This window comes from Pelecanus crispus, chromosome 10, assembly GCF_030463565.1.
Source record: "Pelecanus crispus isolate bPelCri1 chromosome 10, bPelCri1.pri, whole genome shotgun sequence".
NCBI classification, from domain to species: Eukaryota; Metazoa; Chordata; class Aves; order Pelecaniformes; family Pelecanidae; genus Pelecanus; species Pelecanus crispus.
The window spans coordinates 13,871,184-13,889,216 of record NC_134652.1 but is presented as its reverse complement, the minus strand read 5'-3'; the positions used below and the strand labels follow the sequence as shown (position 1 = coordinate 13,889,216).

General features: G+C 42.9%; 1 protein-coding gene across 1 annotated transcript in view; it reads left to right on the top strand.

Annotated features, from left to right (window-relative positions):
* The window catches only part of SORCS3 (sortilin related VPS10 domain containing receptor 3), a 316,586-nt gene that overhangs the window by 244,709 nt on the left and 53,844 nt on the right, over positions 1-18,033 (top strand). The window contains exons 8-14 of the mRNA XM_075718061.1: positions 1,516-1,605; positions 4,576-4,755; positions 6,567-6,713; positions 7,412-7,514; positions 12,156-12,232; positions 12,338-12,429; positions 17,047-17,154. Of these exons, the coding sequence (XP_075574176.1) occupies positions 1,516-1,605; positions 4,576-4,755; positions 6,567-6,713; positions 7,412-7,514; positions 12,156-12,232; positions 12,338-12,429; positions 17,047-17,154 (797 nt within the window). The remainder of the gene's footprint in view (positions 1-1,515; positions 1,606-4,575; positions 4,756-6,566; positions 6,714-7,411; positions 7,515-12,155; positions 12,233-12,337; positions 12,430-17,046; positions 17,155-18,033) is intronic.

Here is an 18,033-nt window from a genome sequence, read left to right as displayed (position 1 = left end):
ACTGTGCCAGTCCACAATGCACTTTGCATGAAGTGAGAGTCAAGTGACTTCTGTTCTCTCCCTTTCTCTGCCACTGGCTTGCTTTGAGACCATAAGCAAATAGCTTTAGATTTTCATGCCTCTGTTTCCCCCTTGACTTCAGCTATATGTTGTCTGTATAGAGTTTGTTTGCTGTGATATTGGTCATTTTTCTGCCTTTTTATGAAGTGTGTTGTATAATGGGAGCACTAAATGCAGCTGTGATAACATTACAAGTAAAAATGGCAAACAAGCAGAAGGGAAGTCTTAGTATAGAAGCCTATCCTATTTCTAAACCTACCTTCCCTTCCAGTTCTTCAAACTGTCAATAGAAAAGCCTTATCCTGAGTTGATTAGATATCAAATTTCATGACCAGTAATATCGTGTCCTTCGAATGACAGCTTCGCTAGGGAAGAAAGCCACTATCTAGAGGTGATATCATTACTGAGAATATAATTGATGCTATAGCAATATTCCATGTAAGCTCATTCTGAAATATCACTGTCAGATAAAAGGGAGTATATCTAGGAGAGAATCTAGGACCTTTCTGTTAGCTTTATTGGAAACTTAAGAAGCCAACAAATGACATTCCACATAATAGAGAAGTGCTTTGTGTATTGCTTTATCTTAAAACCTGCAAGACTGCCAAAACAGCAGAATGTAGGAAATTCACCAATGTAAGCCTTGTTGTAGCCAGACCTGAAATGGTGCCAGAAAGAACACCCACAGCAAGAGTAAGTGACTAGTGACAGGTTTAAAATCCCATATTTTACAAGTTATCAGGGCTAGATCTCATTGATGCGTGGCATTTATGTGTAGCCTTTACAGCTCATTCAGTCCACGAAACCACAGATTTGGATGTCTGTCAGTTCTCCCCCCCATCCTTGTTCAGAGACAGTATGATTTCAGAGAAACCGGCTTTATAGTGACAAAGAGCATCTAAGAGCTTAGCTCCAGCTTTCCAAGAACGCATTCACTGCATTTACTGTTTGCATTAAACAGTGTTAGTGTGGATCCTCTCCTGTTAGTCACTGTAAAAGGGTGTTGGAAGACAACCCTGGCCCCAAGGGACTTACAGTGCAAACAGACAAGGCTGAGAAGCAGAAGAGAAATGAGGCATTATCTCCTCTTTACAGGAGAGGAACAGAAGCATAGAGACTTTAAATGACTTGCCCAAGGTAGTTGTGCTGGAACCATGTGATGAAACCAGATCATCTTCTTTCTTGCACTCAAGACCTTAAACTTCATACCCACTTTTTTCCTGAAATGTTAAAATCATGCCAGATTTGAAGCATGAGAGACAAAATGGAAAGTTCAATAGCACAGCTTAAATAAATAATGCTCCAGCCCTCTCAAGTCTGGGATTTCTTTGGGGTTACACAGATGCTTTTAGGGACAGCTGTGCAGGTCATAGAAAAGATATCTGAAAGAAAGGTTGTCAGTCCCTCTTAGAGGTGTGTTGGAAGGGTCACTCACTTTCTTTGGTGTTTTCACAGGTGACAGCTGGTGGAAGAGCAAATTACTATGTGTCATACAGACGGGAGCCTTTTGCACAGATTAAATTGCCCAAATACTCTCTTCCTAAGGTGAGTGCACCATTTATGAACACAGACGTGTAATATCTTGAATAGTACAGCCTACACAGTGGTGAAGCACCTCAGTCAGGTTCCTCTCTGGGAAGCTCCATTTGTTGTGCTACTTGTATGATCTTTCTTAAATACAGATTCGGGATCTTTACCTCTCCCTGCCTTTGATTAGTGAGTGTTTCAGGAAGAACAGTTTCTTTTTTCCTCTGTACCTCAGAAAATAGAGCTCATAACAACTTCTCCTTGACCAATCTTCTATGAACACCTTTCCCCAGCCCTACTCTGTTCTCTATTAATTCTCTGTTCTCTCTGTAAGCCTGCCTGTGACACTGAGGGTCCTGGAGAGTGGTTAGGATGCTGAGCACTACTGCAGTCTCCATACAATGAGAGAAGCACAGGGTATAGCAGCTCCACTGTCCCCATCCTATGGCTGGACGCTGCCAAGAAGTCATGGAGGTGGACCTGGCCCCCTAAAAGTTGTGCCTTATCAATGCTTTGGCCATACAGAACCACTGTGTAAAGCTGCTTAGGAGATGACTGAGATGGCCTAAGATTAGCACTGACTGGCAAAGCTGGGAAGGAGGGAAGTTAGTACTTCTCTTACAACTGTGACTGGATTTACCTTCTTAGGCCTTAGCTTTCTATCAGATCAAGCAGTGCAAGCCTCAGCAAGGAGAATATGTCCCTGGAATTATACTCGAATTCCATGGTGTAGTCATTGCTTGAGATTGTGTAGAACAGAAGGGACCAACCTTTCCAGCGTCTTGGCTGGATACAAGTTTCTGCGTAGACTAATGGGCAGCTGAGACCATTGCTGCTCTTTGGAGCCTCTAGCTGTTGAGGCTACTGTCATAAAGGGCTGATAATCAACAGTAATGGCCCTCCCCTTCCTTCCACAAATGAAAATTTTGGTGGGATAATTGTAAGATAAGTTGGGGGCTGGATCTACCTTTCTGATTGCCCATGGGATACCTACAGTCTAGCAGATAATGGCATATTTGCTTTAACTTGTACCTGAAAACTTAATAGTTGTGAGAAATTTGCATCTCAAACTCCCAGTGTTGCACCTCAACTTCTTCCAATTTGGGTTGATCACAGTCCACAGTGTATTGACACCTGCATAGCACAGATATAGTTTCTTTTGTTTGTCATTCCATGGTGGTGGCGTGGGATTCAGAATGTCTGACCACACACCAACTTTTGGAAACCCTGCTGCCATTTTTCAGGAGAAAAACATTATTTATGCTCCCACCTTATGGATTGGCCTTGGTAGCTGTCCCTTATTAAAAAGGCAAGTGGTTAGAGAGAATGACTGCTCTATGATTGTCCTGCTTTATTGATTGATGTTCTTACAGGTTACTGGCCTGTTATAAGACAGATTTGTTGCTGGCCCTGGTTTGGAATTGGTGCATAGTAGAAAATCAGGGATACATTTGGCAATTTAAAATTGGAAGTATTTTTAAGCTAGGTGTCATGGCAAAGTCTTGTAGCCATGTAAAGGAGGCTTTTTATGCTGCCCTTAGTCACTAGAACATTTTTGCTGTATAGTAATAACTATTCTGTCAGCTGTAGATTAATGAACTCTGCTAGAGTTGTACATATGTGAGGCTGGCAATAGGGTGATGCAGTATTTCCACTGCAACTGGTCAAAACAGATTGAAGTCATTGGCTGTTTTGCTTTGTTTTCACACTGCTGGAATAGGTTGGGTATGTACTTAATCTTTAAGGAATTAGAGCTGTTGCACAAGAAAAAACTTCCTGATTTACTCTTCCTTCATTGAGGGAAATGGCATATCTCCTACTGATTGCACTCACTGGAACAGAATTAGGCCCTCAAATGTTTTTTCTCCCCATCCCATGCTGATAGTCTATGTTAGGTCTATTAGAAATAGCCACATCTAATCAACCCCAACTTTTCATCTAGATACCTCACACAGAAGATTAAGTTACCTCCTAGGCAGGATGGGAATACTGAGCTAATCTTACCCCAGATATTATTCCCAAAAATCAGGTCACACCATCCTTTGGGAGACTTCCAGACTTACAGTTTCTTGATGCAGAAACAGTGCAAGAAATTAATCAAGGCTCCTTGGCACCCTGGGGAAATTTTAAATAGATACAAATAGATAAATTAAGCCCCACATAACCACAGTGATTTTTGCTTCTAGCTGAACCAGTGTTAGTTTGTTCAACAATGGTAGCAAGGATGAAGTGCTTCAATACTCATCACCACCCTGGAAATCATTTCCATGAACCTGCTTTAAAAGAATACTGAGAAAATGCACTGTCAAATCTCTTTTATATTAAAACTAAATGGGGAAACCCTTGCTGGACCTTCATATCCTGGTCAACAGCAGGAATCCAAGAAAGGTTAGTGGGTGGATTATTTGATAGCTTGTATATAGTGGAATAATAGATCTTAGACAAACTCTCAATAGAAAAGTATGTTATTAAAAATCACTACCGGCGTTAGCTCAAACTGATCCCTATGCCTCAGCTTCAAATAAATGTAAACTCCCATTTTTTTTTGAAACTGGTTCTTTACCACTTGGAAGCACAAGCCCGTTAGTTCAGCATGTGAACGGAAATTGTCACTGCTTTTAGCCTGGTGCTACACCATGCTTAGTGACTATGAGGACTCCAGGCTCCAAGGCTGTGAATCTTCCATGAGTGATAAAACTGACTTTCAAATTCATAAATAAAAAATGAAACTGGATAAAATTCCTTGAAGCTACCAAAAATGAAGAAAGCAAAAACCCTTCGCCCAGCTGGTGATCATTAAAAAAATGAAATGCAGAAAAGTCACAATGGTGGTAATTTATTGGCTTGCTCTAACAGAAAATTGTTTAACATACCTATAATTCATGCTCCATCTCCATTCTTTCATAAGTCAGGGTAATTACTACATGTCCCAAAGGGCAAAGAAATACAGAGATCCTCAGTAATAGGCCTTTTGTCTTCTTTTAACAGGACATGCATATTATCAGCACAGATGAGAATCAGGTGTTTGCAGCTGTTCAAGAGTGGAACCAGAACGATACGTACAACCTGTATATCTCGGACACCCGAGGGGTGTACTTCACCCTGGCCTTGGAAAACGTGAAAAGCAGTCGAGGACTGGAGGGGAATATCATCATTGACCTTTATGAGGTATGTAGTAAAGGTCACCCTACAAAGAACAGCAACTGCTTGCTGGTTCAAGCAAGTGTAAATCTCTTGCCAGCCTTCCAGTATCTTCATTTGTTTTGGGATCAGCTGAGAGGCATTTACTGGATTTGGTGCTGAGCCGACTCATGTGGGAATAGATGCAGTGCATTCTGCTATATGTGACAACTGCTTGCTTTCAAGTGAATGACTGGTTAGCTATGTAGCATATCCAAAAGGGAAAACCATTATCCCTCTCATCCTAATGTGGACATCTAGAGAAGGACTCAAAATACTGTTTTTCCCCTTGAACAGCTAGAGGCACCTGCTCGCAGGTAGGGAATGTGGATTCCACCTTTGTGAGCTCTGAGCAGTTTATGAATTACAAGCAAAAGTTCATAGGTGCCATTTGCCTGGAGATAACAGCTGGGTAACTCCTACCCTGAATACTCTTTCATTCACATTCTTCTGCCAGGCCTTTCCGCCTTGGCCAACAGTAGTCTATTCAGAGCAGTTGTTCCAGTTCCTGGTTTCTTCAGAGCATTCTGGTTTTGGTCTGTCATAACTCATTTGATGGAAGACCTGCTGAGGTTTAGAGCTTGCTGCTTTGCCAGCAACAAACAACTAATCAGTAATACTAATAATAATGGTTGCAAGCTGACTTGGGAAAGTTCTTCTGTTACATGGAGAAATGGATTTGCAGTTGCATTTAGAAGTTAGGATTATATATTTATTTATTTCAGCCAGAATAATGCCCATTTAACAACATAATCCCTTTGTTTATAAAACTCTGTAGCTTAAGGCAATGAGAGAAAACTCAAAAATAATGCATGGATCAGTATAAAGGACAGGCTTTACATTTTATTTTCACCTACTTAAATACATTTTCTTGCCTCTCAAAAAAGAGATATTTCTTTATTGTGATGAACCAGCTAAAATAAACACACATCATCTCCCATTCCTTAGCAAACTCTGTATTCCCCAGCTATGTTATCATAGACTGTTTAGTGTTAAAAGCTGATGGAGATTTTCACAGAGTCATTCAAAGGGCAGTGTCACTTAAGCAGCTTTGGAGTAGAAGGATTTGCATCCTGGCTGTTGCCACAAAGTTGCAGATTTGCAGCAAGTTCCCTCTTCCTGTCGTACTTTCACAGCTGTGTAACAGAGACCAGACTCAACACAAAATCTTCTTGGGGACATTTTGAGAGGAGCAGATTCTGCTGGAATGGGTTCTGCTGACAAAAATCAAAACATTTGGAACAACTGTGTTGATTTTGACAGAATTTGGGAGTGGAAGGGAAGTGAAGAAATCAAGTTTGCAAAACATCGGTGTTTCAGCACATTCGGGATTTCCATCTTTTGTGTAAAAGGCAAAAAACCACCAACATAAAAAGATCCCACACTGCTTCTGATGTGACCTGCTGTCTTCCGTGTTATGGCAATCTGGGGAGAGAGCGGGGCAGAGCACATCCCTAGGCTCACAGAGCTCATGTGTGACACACTGCATGCTGTATCTTCAAGCCCATCATCAGCCTGTCTGCCAGCACTCAAGGAAATCCAGATGTGGGGTGTTTCCTAGGGATTTGCTCTGAGAACATCTTTGTCTTTTTCTTCCAGAGAGAGAGACTGCATGAGGCCTTTCAGATGTGCAGGCATCATTAAGATGTACTTGTAATGCCATTCACAGTCTTCTAAGGCTGGATTAAGATGACTTTATTGCTTTCTGAGAGACTTTCCACTCCTGAGAGTGCTCAGATGGGCCTTACTTTTGGGCTGTTCTTCCGATATATTTTTTCATCTCTCTCCATTTTTCCTAGGTAGCAGGGATCAAAGGCATATTCCTGGCTAACAGGAAGATAGATGACCAAATCAAGACTTTCATTACCTACAACAAAGGCAGAGACTGGCGTTTGCTGCAGGCACCGGATACTGATCTAAGAGGGGAACCTGTAGTTTGCCAGCTGGTGAGTGGCAGACCTTTTCCAAAGCACAATTGACTCCTTCAAGAGCTGCTTATTTTAGACACTGTGTTAATAAAACATCCAGTGAAAGTGGGTAGGAGGGATTCTTGCCAGTCAGAGAATTGCAGAGTCCAGGTGCTCCAAAATGGGGCACAGACGAGAACTTTGGATCGGGCTTACTGCCATAATTCAACAACATTCAGTGAGCAGCCATTTTACAGTAGGCTGTAGCCCCTGTGTTTCAAAGGAGTGGTATTTCTCTGAAGTTTCACTGGTTAATCTCTCTCCCTGTGTTTTTTTTCTCTTGACCTGCTGAGTGTTAATTGAACTAAGTAGATTTCTTTTTCTATAGCTTCATAGATTTTAAGGGAAAATTCTGACCATCTTTCTTGACCTTTGTTATGGAACTTAAGTCAGAATAAGAAAGTTTCTAGGAAAAAAATGTTCTAAATCAGATTGTTGGTAAAAACAAATGCAGACATGCTTGCTTATAGTGCAGTGTTCCTGCTTCTCTTGCTCTCAGCTACTTTTGCGGTGCTTATTCAGAAAATGAACATATGCTGCTATTTGTAACAGTGCTAAGAGCAGAGGGGTCATTTTCAGAAGGATCAGAGCATCTGTGTGCAGTCACCAAGGGTTCCTCTGATATTTAGCTTGTTGCATATTAAAGCTTCTGCCTTTTGTTTGCTTCCTGTCAACAGCCCTTTTGCTCATTGCACTTACATCTGCAACTCTCAGAGAATCCGTATACTTCAGGAAGCATTTCCAGCAAAGAGACAGCTCCTGGGCTGCTGGTGGCAACAGGTAAGAACATAAGCACTTCTTATCACCCTACCCATTTTCTGGAGTTACCATGCGTGAGAATAGGACCTACAATCATGACTACGCTCCTGGGAGGTATCAGTACATTCCACCTTTTTGAATAGCAAGCACAGAGTTGTCACAAAGCCTGTCAGGTGAAGCCTGGACTTCATCAGTGCCTGTCTTGTGCATGGCACCTACTCTCAATACTGTATTGCTCCAAGACTAGCAGCACTTCATCAACGCTGCATGGGTCATTGTTATTGTGGGTTGTTCTGCAAAATAGTGCTTTGGCAGGTCACGATGTTTTAATGGTGACCTGCTACAATGCTTCACAGTGGCAATGGCTGACCCACTATAATTAACCTGACAAACATTACAGGCCCTGTGTGCACACCACATGCAACCCACTCAGGATGGATGGGGCTACCAACCACACCCAGAACTCCCACAGCTCTGTGGGAGCTGCTGGGCTAACAAAGTGCTTTCTGAATGGCTGGTGCTGTTGAAAGCTGGCCTCTGAAGCATGTAGGCTGTCCTGCCTTTTCACAGGGAGGCTCCTACATATGCTCAAATACATCCAAATAGCTTAACTGTTCTTTCTAATGCTCATTTTATCTCCTTTGTCTTGTTCAGCCTAGCAGTGGCTTGCAAGTATGTCATGTTAGCATATTGCTTATATGAATTTGCACTGTTTCTTCCAGCCATTTCCATTCTCATGTCCTTCTGTGCTTCCATGTGTCTGCCAGACTTAAGCCAGAACCTGAGAGACAGGTTTCCTTCATGACATTTATATCTCAACAAGGGAAACACCATATGATTTCCAGTTCACTGATCCAGGCCAAACAGGGTGAGATAATTTAGTTTAAACCTCCAGATCTTCCTATGCATAGCCAAGTGGAGTCATCACTCCTGGCAGGTCACACTTACTAGATGGATGTTTAGGAACAAGCCCTACTCCTGATGCTGTGATTGCAGAGCCTTTTTTCTTTAACCTTTTAGGAAGCAAATAGAGGCAGCAGGACAGTGAGATTCTAGGCATTGATCTAAATTGTTACTAAATTACGCTGCCAGTGAATGGGATGAATGCTTTCCCAGTCTAACAATTAACCTTTAAAAGATAGAATATAATTTCTGCCTTACTGCTTTGTACAATAAAAAGCTCAACCTGTTGGGAATGTACACATCTGTTTCCACTAGCCAGTTTCACAACAACAGGAATGTCTCACCATGTCGGCGAATGTATTCCAGGATAAGCATTGCAACTTATTCTCACAGGCATTGGCTGCTCAAACTCCCTGTGTCTTACTCTTTGATTTACAGTGGTCCATCCCTGGCAACATTCCAGGTCAGGCTGGATGGGGCTCTGAGCAACCTGATCTAGTTAAAGCTGTCCCTGCTCACTGCAGGGGGGTTGGGCTAGATGACCTCTAAAGGTCCCTTCCAACCCAAAGCATTCTATGATTCTATGATTTCCAGCAATGATGGGAAACTCAGACTCTTGATGTGAGGGCGGAGATTAGATTCTTGCAAAGGGAAAAAATTATGTTTTGGTGTCTAATTGTACTGCTGCCAAATCCTCTTGACTTGTTTGGGAGTTAGTTATGTTTGGTGGGGTTTAAATCCATGTAGCTGAAAGAAACTAAATGGAGAGAATGAAGAAAATAATGGGACAGGTTTGCACGGAAAAACAGACAGATAGAAGTGATATCAACAGAATCTCACCTTTTTGCTCTCTTTCCTTGCCACAGTCTGGAAATCCCTGTTTGGAAAGTTGGGTTTCCAGTTTTGATATTCAAAATATGATGATACAAAACTTACACTTCTGCCTTTAAGTCAGTTTCTAATTCTTGAGGACTGCTACTCCTGATTTATCCTCATGAGCCTGGATGTCTCTATAAACTGTCCTTCTACATGGTTGCCCACAGCAGATTTTTCTTGTACATTCATCTAAACCAGTTGATCATTCTTGCTAGTGTCAGGGAGGAAGATTAGGTAAATGGACAGTGTGACATTTCCTACATCTTGAGCACTGATGGAAGAGCCTTTCTTGAAATGTCCTGCCTCCCTGAGCCAGAAATTTTATTTTTTGACACAGCGTTCTCACAACAATGTGGCTAGCTGGATTCTGTGATAGTGACAGGAGTGTGCCAAGTTGCATCTGGGTTTTAATTTCTCATTTTCCAGCATTAAATGTCAGAAATTCAATTAACATTTTCATTAGTGTGTTTTTATTATGCTCTTGTTGATGCTACAGATGTGTAAGAGTGCACCCTCTCCCTTTGCTATTTTTTAAGAAAAAATATTAGTTTTCCTTTCCTTACATGGAAATTACATCTGCTTTAAAACCAGTCTCATTTGGAAGGTATAACAGTGGCTCACTGGGTAAAGAATTCATGGGCTTTGAATAAAGTCATGCATTTGACCACAATACGGTGGCTATGGGCCGTCATTGGGAGGCCTTCTGATGGAGTATCTGTCAGTGTTACATCTACTTGCTTCCTATGGGACAGACGTTCATATCACCAGAGTCCCACCTAGCACTGATTCTTCAATCTGTGGACAGACCAGCAGAAAAACAGTTCCTGGGTGACTGTGGTAGCTTTTCCCTGAGCCACTAGGTGCTTTGTGAAGTGGGGAGGTGAGAACAAACTAACTTAGAACAGACCTGCGTTGTTCGGTGAGCCTGGTGTTTGTGGAAATTTTAACTCTGGAAGCAGAAGCAAGATGCTGGCCTCAGGGCGGTGTGGGGAATAAGCTAGTAAGATCATGTGACAGAGCATGTGCAGGTTTTTCAAATATTTGACATCTCTTTCTTGCAACAAGTGGTGGACACTCAGAGCTTCCAGAGGGCTGGGGATTTAGTTCAAGTTCATGACTTACCCTGTATTAAGATGTATCACTGTAAGATTGAGGTTCCCTCTGCTGTCTCAGATGAGGGACCTTGGAAAAAACAGTTTCAAGCGCTGAGTTAGTGTCTACAAATGGTGTTCTGCTGTGCTTTCTCTATATATGGTTGTGGTTGATGTTTGATCTTTTCTTTACATTGCTTTGATGTGTGGCATGTCCTTTCCTTAACTCATGGTGAAGGCAGAGTACCTCACCCTGTAAGGCTGTCAGCAGAACAGTTTCCATCATAATGGAAGTTACAAGATTAAAATTAAGAACTGTACCAATTAACCAGTAAGTTTAAACTCACACTTTGGGGCAGCTAGGTTAATGAGAACAGTCAACACTGTCTAGAATGCTGCTCAGTCTAGTCTCAACCTCTCTGCTGCAAAGTCATTTGACCCACCTTAATTCTCTGAACTGTTTCTGCCTCCAGGTGAGGTTCATACCTAAAAAAACAAGATTTCCTTCAAGTGGAACTTACATTTCGTTACATCACAGTCCTCATTAATTGCAAATGGTTAGGAAACCTAGGAAGTAGCTTTGTTTATTTGACTGCAGGTTCTGAGATCACTTATGTGTTTGAGCATTTTGACAGAATCTTGACTAGACTTTCCAGCCCCATAATCATGGGCTTCAGTAGGGCCTAGGTTTCACCTCTAATCTCACCCATATGAGTAACTTCCCTTTGGATGCTTTCCTTTACACAAGAAGTAGAGACAGAGATAATTGCCTTACCCTTGACAAAGATTGGCAGATCACAGAGATGCAACTCACCAGCCAGAGCACAAAGACTACAAATTCAGAGAAAAATGTGTATGGAATGAAATATCTGGTAGCCAGGGACAGTGACTACTATTCTGCTGCCATTCTGATGATTTGTGTGCACGAAATGGGCATGTGGTTTCATACACAGTTTTTCAAGTATGTAGGTCCTTGGCTAGGATAAGCCTGCCTTTAGTGGCTTGCAGTTATGGGCAATGCTATCTGTTGGGAAAATAAGCTGATAATACTGTTTCTCTCCAGTGTCAATTTTCAAATGGAACAGATCTTGTAAATGAATCTTGCCACCTGACCATGTGTTGTGGTTTAAGTCGGTAGGCAACTAAACACCACACAGCTGTTCACTCACTCCCCGCCTCCCAGTGGGATGGGGGAGAGAAGTGGGGGGGAGGAGGGGTGGGGAAGTAAAGTTGGTGGGTTGAGATAAAGACAGTTCAATAGGACAGAAAAGGAAGGGAAAATAATGATAAAAAAATATACAAAATAAGTGACGCACAGTGCAGTTGCTCACCACCTGCAGACTGATGCCCAGCCAATTCCTGAGCTGCCCCAGCCAGCTCCCCCCTGTTTATATGCTGAGTATGACATCATACGGTATGGAATAGCCCTTTGGCCAGTTTGGGTCAGCTGTCCTGGCTGTGCCCCCTCCCACTTTCTTGTTCACCTGGCAGAGTGTGGGAAGCTGAAAAAGTCCTTGACTTGGTGTAAGCACTACTTAGCAACAACTAAACCATCAGCGTGTTATCAACATTCTTCTCTTACTAAATCCAAAACACAGCACTATGTCAGGTACTAGGACGAAAATTAACTCTATCCCAGCTGAAACCAGGACACTGTGGTGTTGTTTTAAGATGAGAATAGAATCAAGAACAGAAAAGAAGCACTGGTCAGGCCAAGTACTTTTTATTTCCTGGAAAAATGCAGTTCTGTGTTTATCCATGCAAGAATGTCTGACACTTGCTTGTGTTGCAGGCAATATTGGCTCTGAGCTTTCCTACACTGATGTTGGTGTGTTTGTCTCTTCTGATGGTGGAAATTCCTGGAGACAGGTATGTTTTGCAGAACGAAGGAAAGCATGGAGCCTTTTGCTGTTGTTCTGAGTCTTCCCTTCCCAGTGGAGTGGACCACTCATGCAGTACCTGATTTGTTTGCAGATCTTCGAGGAAGAGTACAATGTGTGGTTTCTGGACTGGGGAGGGGCACTAGTGGCCATGAAACACACGTCAGTGCCCATCCGGCACATGTGGTAAGGAAACTTGTTACTTTGAGAAGGATTCCTGATGGGGATAAGCTGACACTGGTGCTGATATCTCTTGCATCACCTGGTCAACTTCTGCTACTGTCTACAAAATGCACAAATGAGATCATTCTTATCTGCATTTTACCATCACTTTGATTTTGTTGATTAATAAAATGATTATTGTACCATTTTATAAATATAACAGCTAAATACATAATCATGTATATGAATTACTCTTTGCACTGGTCATGTACTATTAGACTTCAAGTAGGGTCTCTTTTCCACAGACACATATATACTGGACAAGAAGTCGTCCTTTGTGCTTCAGTTTATTTCTGGGAGGACGTGTCCCTCACTTCTGCTTTTTGTTTACAGAATTTAGTATTAAACTGGTAAGACCAATAAAGGGAGAGGAGAGGGCAGTAGGTGTTGATAAGGACAATAAAGATATGTTGCGTCTCCTACAGGATTCCACTATGAATTTCCAGAGACACAGTGGTGGCAATTGAATAGAGTTAGGGGTGGAATAGGGCAAAACGATTTCTCAGTTGAAGATACTGTATTGATATAAATGGGTTATAACAGTCTAAGCACTAAAGATAATGCTCAAAATTTTCCTCTCCTTAGCCTTTGCCCCTCTCACTCCTGCACCAGCTAAACATTGGAGAGAGGCATTCTGAAATTCAGAACTAACCTTGTTTACAGAAAATGTGTGTGTTAGCATCACCTTCAGTCTCTGGTCTTGAGTGAGAGGGGCATGGCTAATGGACTGACCTACCTAGATTCTAATGTTGTTTCGAAGTGAATTAGTTAGAAATAGCCTTCAGAGACAAGTTTTGTGTTCCTGTCTGCAAGATTGAATCGTCTCTCAGCTTGATGGTGCTAAGCACATGTCTATCTCATGCTCTTCATGCAGAACAGGAAATGTGGCCTTCAGTCAAATAGAAAAAGAAAGCAATGGTGTTTGGCAGCAGTGATGAGGTGTTAAGGTCTCCTCTACCTGAGCCATTATTGTACAAAATCCTTCAGTTAAATTGCAGTCACTCAGAAGCTGGAGACCTCAAGACAGGCTGTCTTTACCCATCACAAGCTAATGTTCTGGAGATGTACTTTAAGAACATTAATGAGTACTTTTTTGATACAAAAAGCTTCTGGACTTTATATTCCTGACCTGACAGATAACTCTGGGATGACTGCAACATAGATTTGTATTAAAGGTTGAATATGTTGCATTTGACCACATTTCTTTACCGCCTGAGCTAAAGAAATGACTGCTTTAGTTTTGGTGTGATAGTGGATTGCTAACCACAGGATGTATTGGCTCATATTCCTAAGGCTTTGTAATTTTTTTAGGATCTTCTTGAGATAGGGGGACCAAGTGTTCTCTAGGAGGTCTGTGCCTCCATGTGGGATTACAGGCAAGTCATTATATGCAAAAAGAGGTTTGCAGTCTTTCTAGTGTTCAAGAAACAGATTGTTTGTTTTATTGTAAGAAAACCTGTTGCAGTCGTAACATAATATATGGAGCCATACTGAGTCAGGGCCAGGGGTTAGTCTAGGATGGCATCCTCTTACCAACAGCCTCCATAACTGGACTTATAGAGGAGTGTAGTAACAGGGCTGACCCATAATGATGCTTCCAGCGGATTCCAGCTTTGTGTCTGTGGTTAGAATGTGCCGTTGTGTGACTAGAAACATTTGCCTCTGACAGGTAATTCAGTAGTCATGACTATACCTGAAATGCCCTCAGGAAAGAGGACGTCAAGACCATGTCCAGGTCTTTAGACCAAACCAAGTATGAGCCAAGGCAGAAGAAGTGTGTGTTAGCCAAGAGTAGGTGACACCAGCAGTAGGTACATCAGGCTGTGGCAAGTTGAGCTCTGGAATAGTGAAAGGTGAGCCACTTAGTGAAAGAGCTGTAAGTCACGTATTAACCATTTATGACTGTATTCTTCAACCCAGGTGCAACTGTTTTAATTGTGTCTTACCTTCTGAAGTTTTTTTGGATGTAAAAAGCACATTATGTACAAGTGCCTGTACTTAGATGTTGGGAAAGTTTTGGTCACAGGTTGACTTTCCATAGGAGCTGAGAGTCCAGTTTGCCTTTGCCTGCTTTGCAGAGGTTCCTTTCAGATGTTCTCCCTTTCCATTAAGTCTCATGAAATGGCATGTGCTGTACAATAAGTGCCCCACCCACTCTATTAAATGAATAGTGATTTAGAGCTGTTATCAATAAGGTCCAACAGGTTTCCTCCAAAATTGTATCCTTAGGCACTTTGGAATTTGCTTCATATTGTCTCAGTAGGCACCTGTTTTATGGGCAGGAGTGTAATAGATTAAAGGGTACATGTATATCTATTAGTTCTCAGGCTGAGACATTGTACAATAAGTTTCATCCTGGAGAAAAGAGGGGCAGCTAGTTGAAAAGCTGAGACAACTTTGGCTAAGCTAATGAAGCATGCTGTTCCTCAGAAATTGAAATGCTATTTAGATAGATAAGCATGCAAGCAGAACAGCATACAAATGCACAAGTGTATGGGAAGATACGTACATTTAAATAAATAGATTTGGGACAGAAAAGCTTTTTGTATGCTGTTGTACTCCCAGCTTTCTGTCTTTGGTCTGTAGTCAGCTTCCTGTTCTGGCAGATGTGCATTGTGAGTCAAGTGAAAGTGTTTTGCTAGGTGCTGTGAGAGGCAGATACTTAGGGAATGGTGACTGCAAGCCTTGGCTTTCTACACTAGAGATCTGAGGTTGGTGTAACCCATTGTTTGTCATACATGTTACACTGGCCTCCTGGTCCTTTGGTGGCATCTCATGTAGTGTCCCTGATGCTACCTACTTGGAGTGGGAAGGATTCAGCTTCTGGCAAGACCCTCTCAGACAAATCCAGGTGCTAAGATGCATGTGCGCGCACACACATGTATCCCCCCCCAAACTTTTCTTGCCTGGAAAATAAGACAAACTTCATTTTGACACTCACTTTAAAATGAGAAGTGTTTCCTGCTATTCAAAGAAGTTTGTGCCATTTTTGTCTCTTTGGTAAAGTCCATCAAGAGTAATCTGTCAGCATCCACAGCCCAGGTACCTCACAGAATTACAGAGAACTCTGTAATGACCCTGCTGGAAGAGGATCAAATAATTTTACAGCCAATAAACCTTTGTACTTCTCTCTGTTCTTCTTTGCTGGTATGATCTGGAGCTGAAATTCTGGGCAGAAATTGTGCAGGAGCAGTTGTGTGGAGAGTGTGGGGGCAGGGAGAAACTTGGTTGCTTTCAGAACTGTTCATGAACAGCAGCTCTGGGAGCTGGATGCTGGCAGTCTGCAGGTTGCCTGTCTTTCCTGCTGCAGTAGCAGCTGGGTGTGCACACCCTCCTCTGGCTGTTTCCTGCACTATTGTGGACACAGACTATCAGGGTAATGTCAGGGCTGGTAGCTCCCTGAGGGCTGGGAAGCCAGGAGCTGACCAAGGTCCCTGGGACAGCAGGGCAGGATCTCGCAGCCAGGGTCCATCCCACCACCCCAGCCCCAGCCCTGGGCATCAGGCACATCACTGGCGACAGGGACTGGGACATCAGCCTGCGTGTCAGGCCCATGGCCAGGCAGGGCTTTGGCAGAGCTGGAGCCTGGCACTACTATGGTGTCAGTGGGGCTCCTAGGCCATTGGGATGGAGTGAGAGGAGGCCATGAGAGAGGCTGGGAAGGGACACAAAGGCATAGGCCACCAGAGTCCTGACCTAATCTGTCTGCTGGTGTCATCAGTTAGACTGTTCACCTACTCCTTTGTAGTTATCAGAGATAGAGAAGTTGCTGGGGTATAGCTGAGAGCAGGGTTTGTTAACCCTCCTCTGCTAATCTAAAAGCCTGTTGTACTACAATTCAACCAAGACCCTGTCAGCTGGGTTAGGATACATGTGCTCTTTGATAAAAACAGAAAGTAAGGCGCACAGTGGTTGTGGGTAGGGACAGATGATCAAAAGCCACTGAATTACCTGGGCTTGTCACTGACAGTGTGAACACTCTCAGCCTTGAAGAAGGGAAATGCTTTAATTTTAACCAGCATACTACTTTGCTTTACAACTGTAAAAGGCAAAGAGCACACAGACTAACCACTGACTGTGGCTCAGTTTGGCCTCCTTCCTCCACCTCTCTGTAAATTGGAGACCACTTCTGGATGGCACGCAAAGAAGTATTAACAGGGCTAGAGAGATTGTAGCTAGTGCCATATGGCATTGATACATGCATGGGTCGAAACATCCCGTGGTGTTGACAGCGATTTTCATGCATTCAGGCCAGGCCTGCTTATGCTCTGAGTGCTGCCTCATGCAAGGTGCTGTTGTAGATCCACAAACAGGACTTGGCAATGCCCCTTGGTCCCTTGAAGTCTGATGTACAGCTGGATCAAGTATATCCATGTTCTTATTGATGATGTTTATACTCTCTAAGGATTTGATCTTTCAAAGTACACCAAGAGCATGAAAAGGTGGGCTGGAAAATGGCAAAGATTGGTGCTTGTCTATAAATCTAGCTGTTGGAGTTTGCAGACTTTAAACATTTAATTGCTGCAGTTGCTCTAGAGTAGGTCTTTTTATGTGTATAAATCTTGTCTGCTTCTATCCCAGGGTGAGCTTTGATGAGGGACGATCCTGGATTAAATACAGTTTCACATCAACACCACTTTTTGTGGATGGATCCCTTGTAGACCCTGGCATAGAGACCCAGATAATGACGTAAGTACAGCAGCTCTTATCTTTTTCTAAAATGTGATGGCAGAAGGGATGCATGGAATCCCCAAGTGCATGGTGAGCCTCATGGTGTGCAGTGCAGCACTGAGTAGCTACATGTGTAGTGTTGCATGAAGTCATGGTGCTGTTTTGTGGTTTTTGCTGAAGGTCACAGACCCAGGTGATATGTCCATGCATCGTGTGGCAAACAGATGATGGAGCCAAACTCTTCCCGGTAGTGGCAGGGGATATAACAAAGAGATGGTCCCAAGCTGTAGCTTGGGAGTTCATATAAGACAGAAGGAAAATCTGCTTCTCTGGAGGGTGGTCTAGCCCTGGTCAGGTTACAGAGAAGTTGTGGTATCACTGTCCTTAGAAGTTTTCAAGCCTTGGCTAGATGAAGCCACATCTGCCCTGATGTATAGCTGGCGACAGTCTGTCTTGGAGAAGGAGCTTGGACTAGTAACATCCAGAGGTCCCTTCTCGTATATAACTGCTGAGATTGTGTTCCTTTGATCTGATGGCCCAGTGACTGCAGTGTTCTTCAGAGGCCAGAGATCTGTATGGTTGCACCTAATGTCAGTTCCTTGCTTGCTCCAGGTGTGCAGCTTGACTGTCTTTTCAGATTGCTGCTGGATATGAATATCCCCAAACCTCGTTGCTTGCTGTCTGCGTTGTGGGCTGTACATCTGGTTTTAGCTCAAGCTAAAGGTGTTCTTAGTATGCATATGCAGAGCTGAGCTCAGAATAACTTTCCTGGTCTGGGGTGTAGTATATATGCTATGGAAGGAAGAGCCTGGGCCGGCACTGAAGGTGCTTGGACCTTCCTCCTCCCAAGAGTGCTGAAGCACTGGGTAAGGCTGGTGGAACTGGTGGAGTAATGTT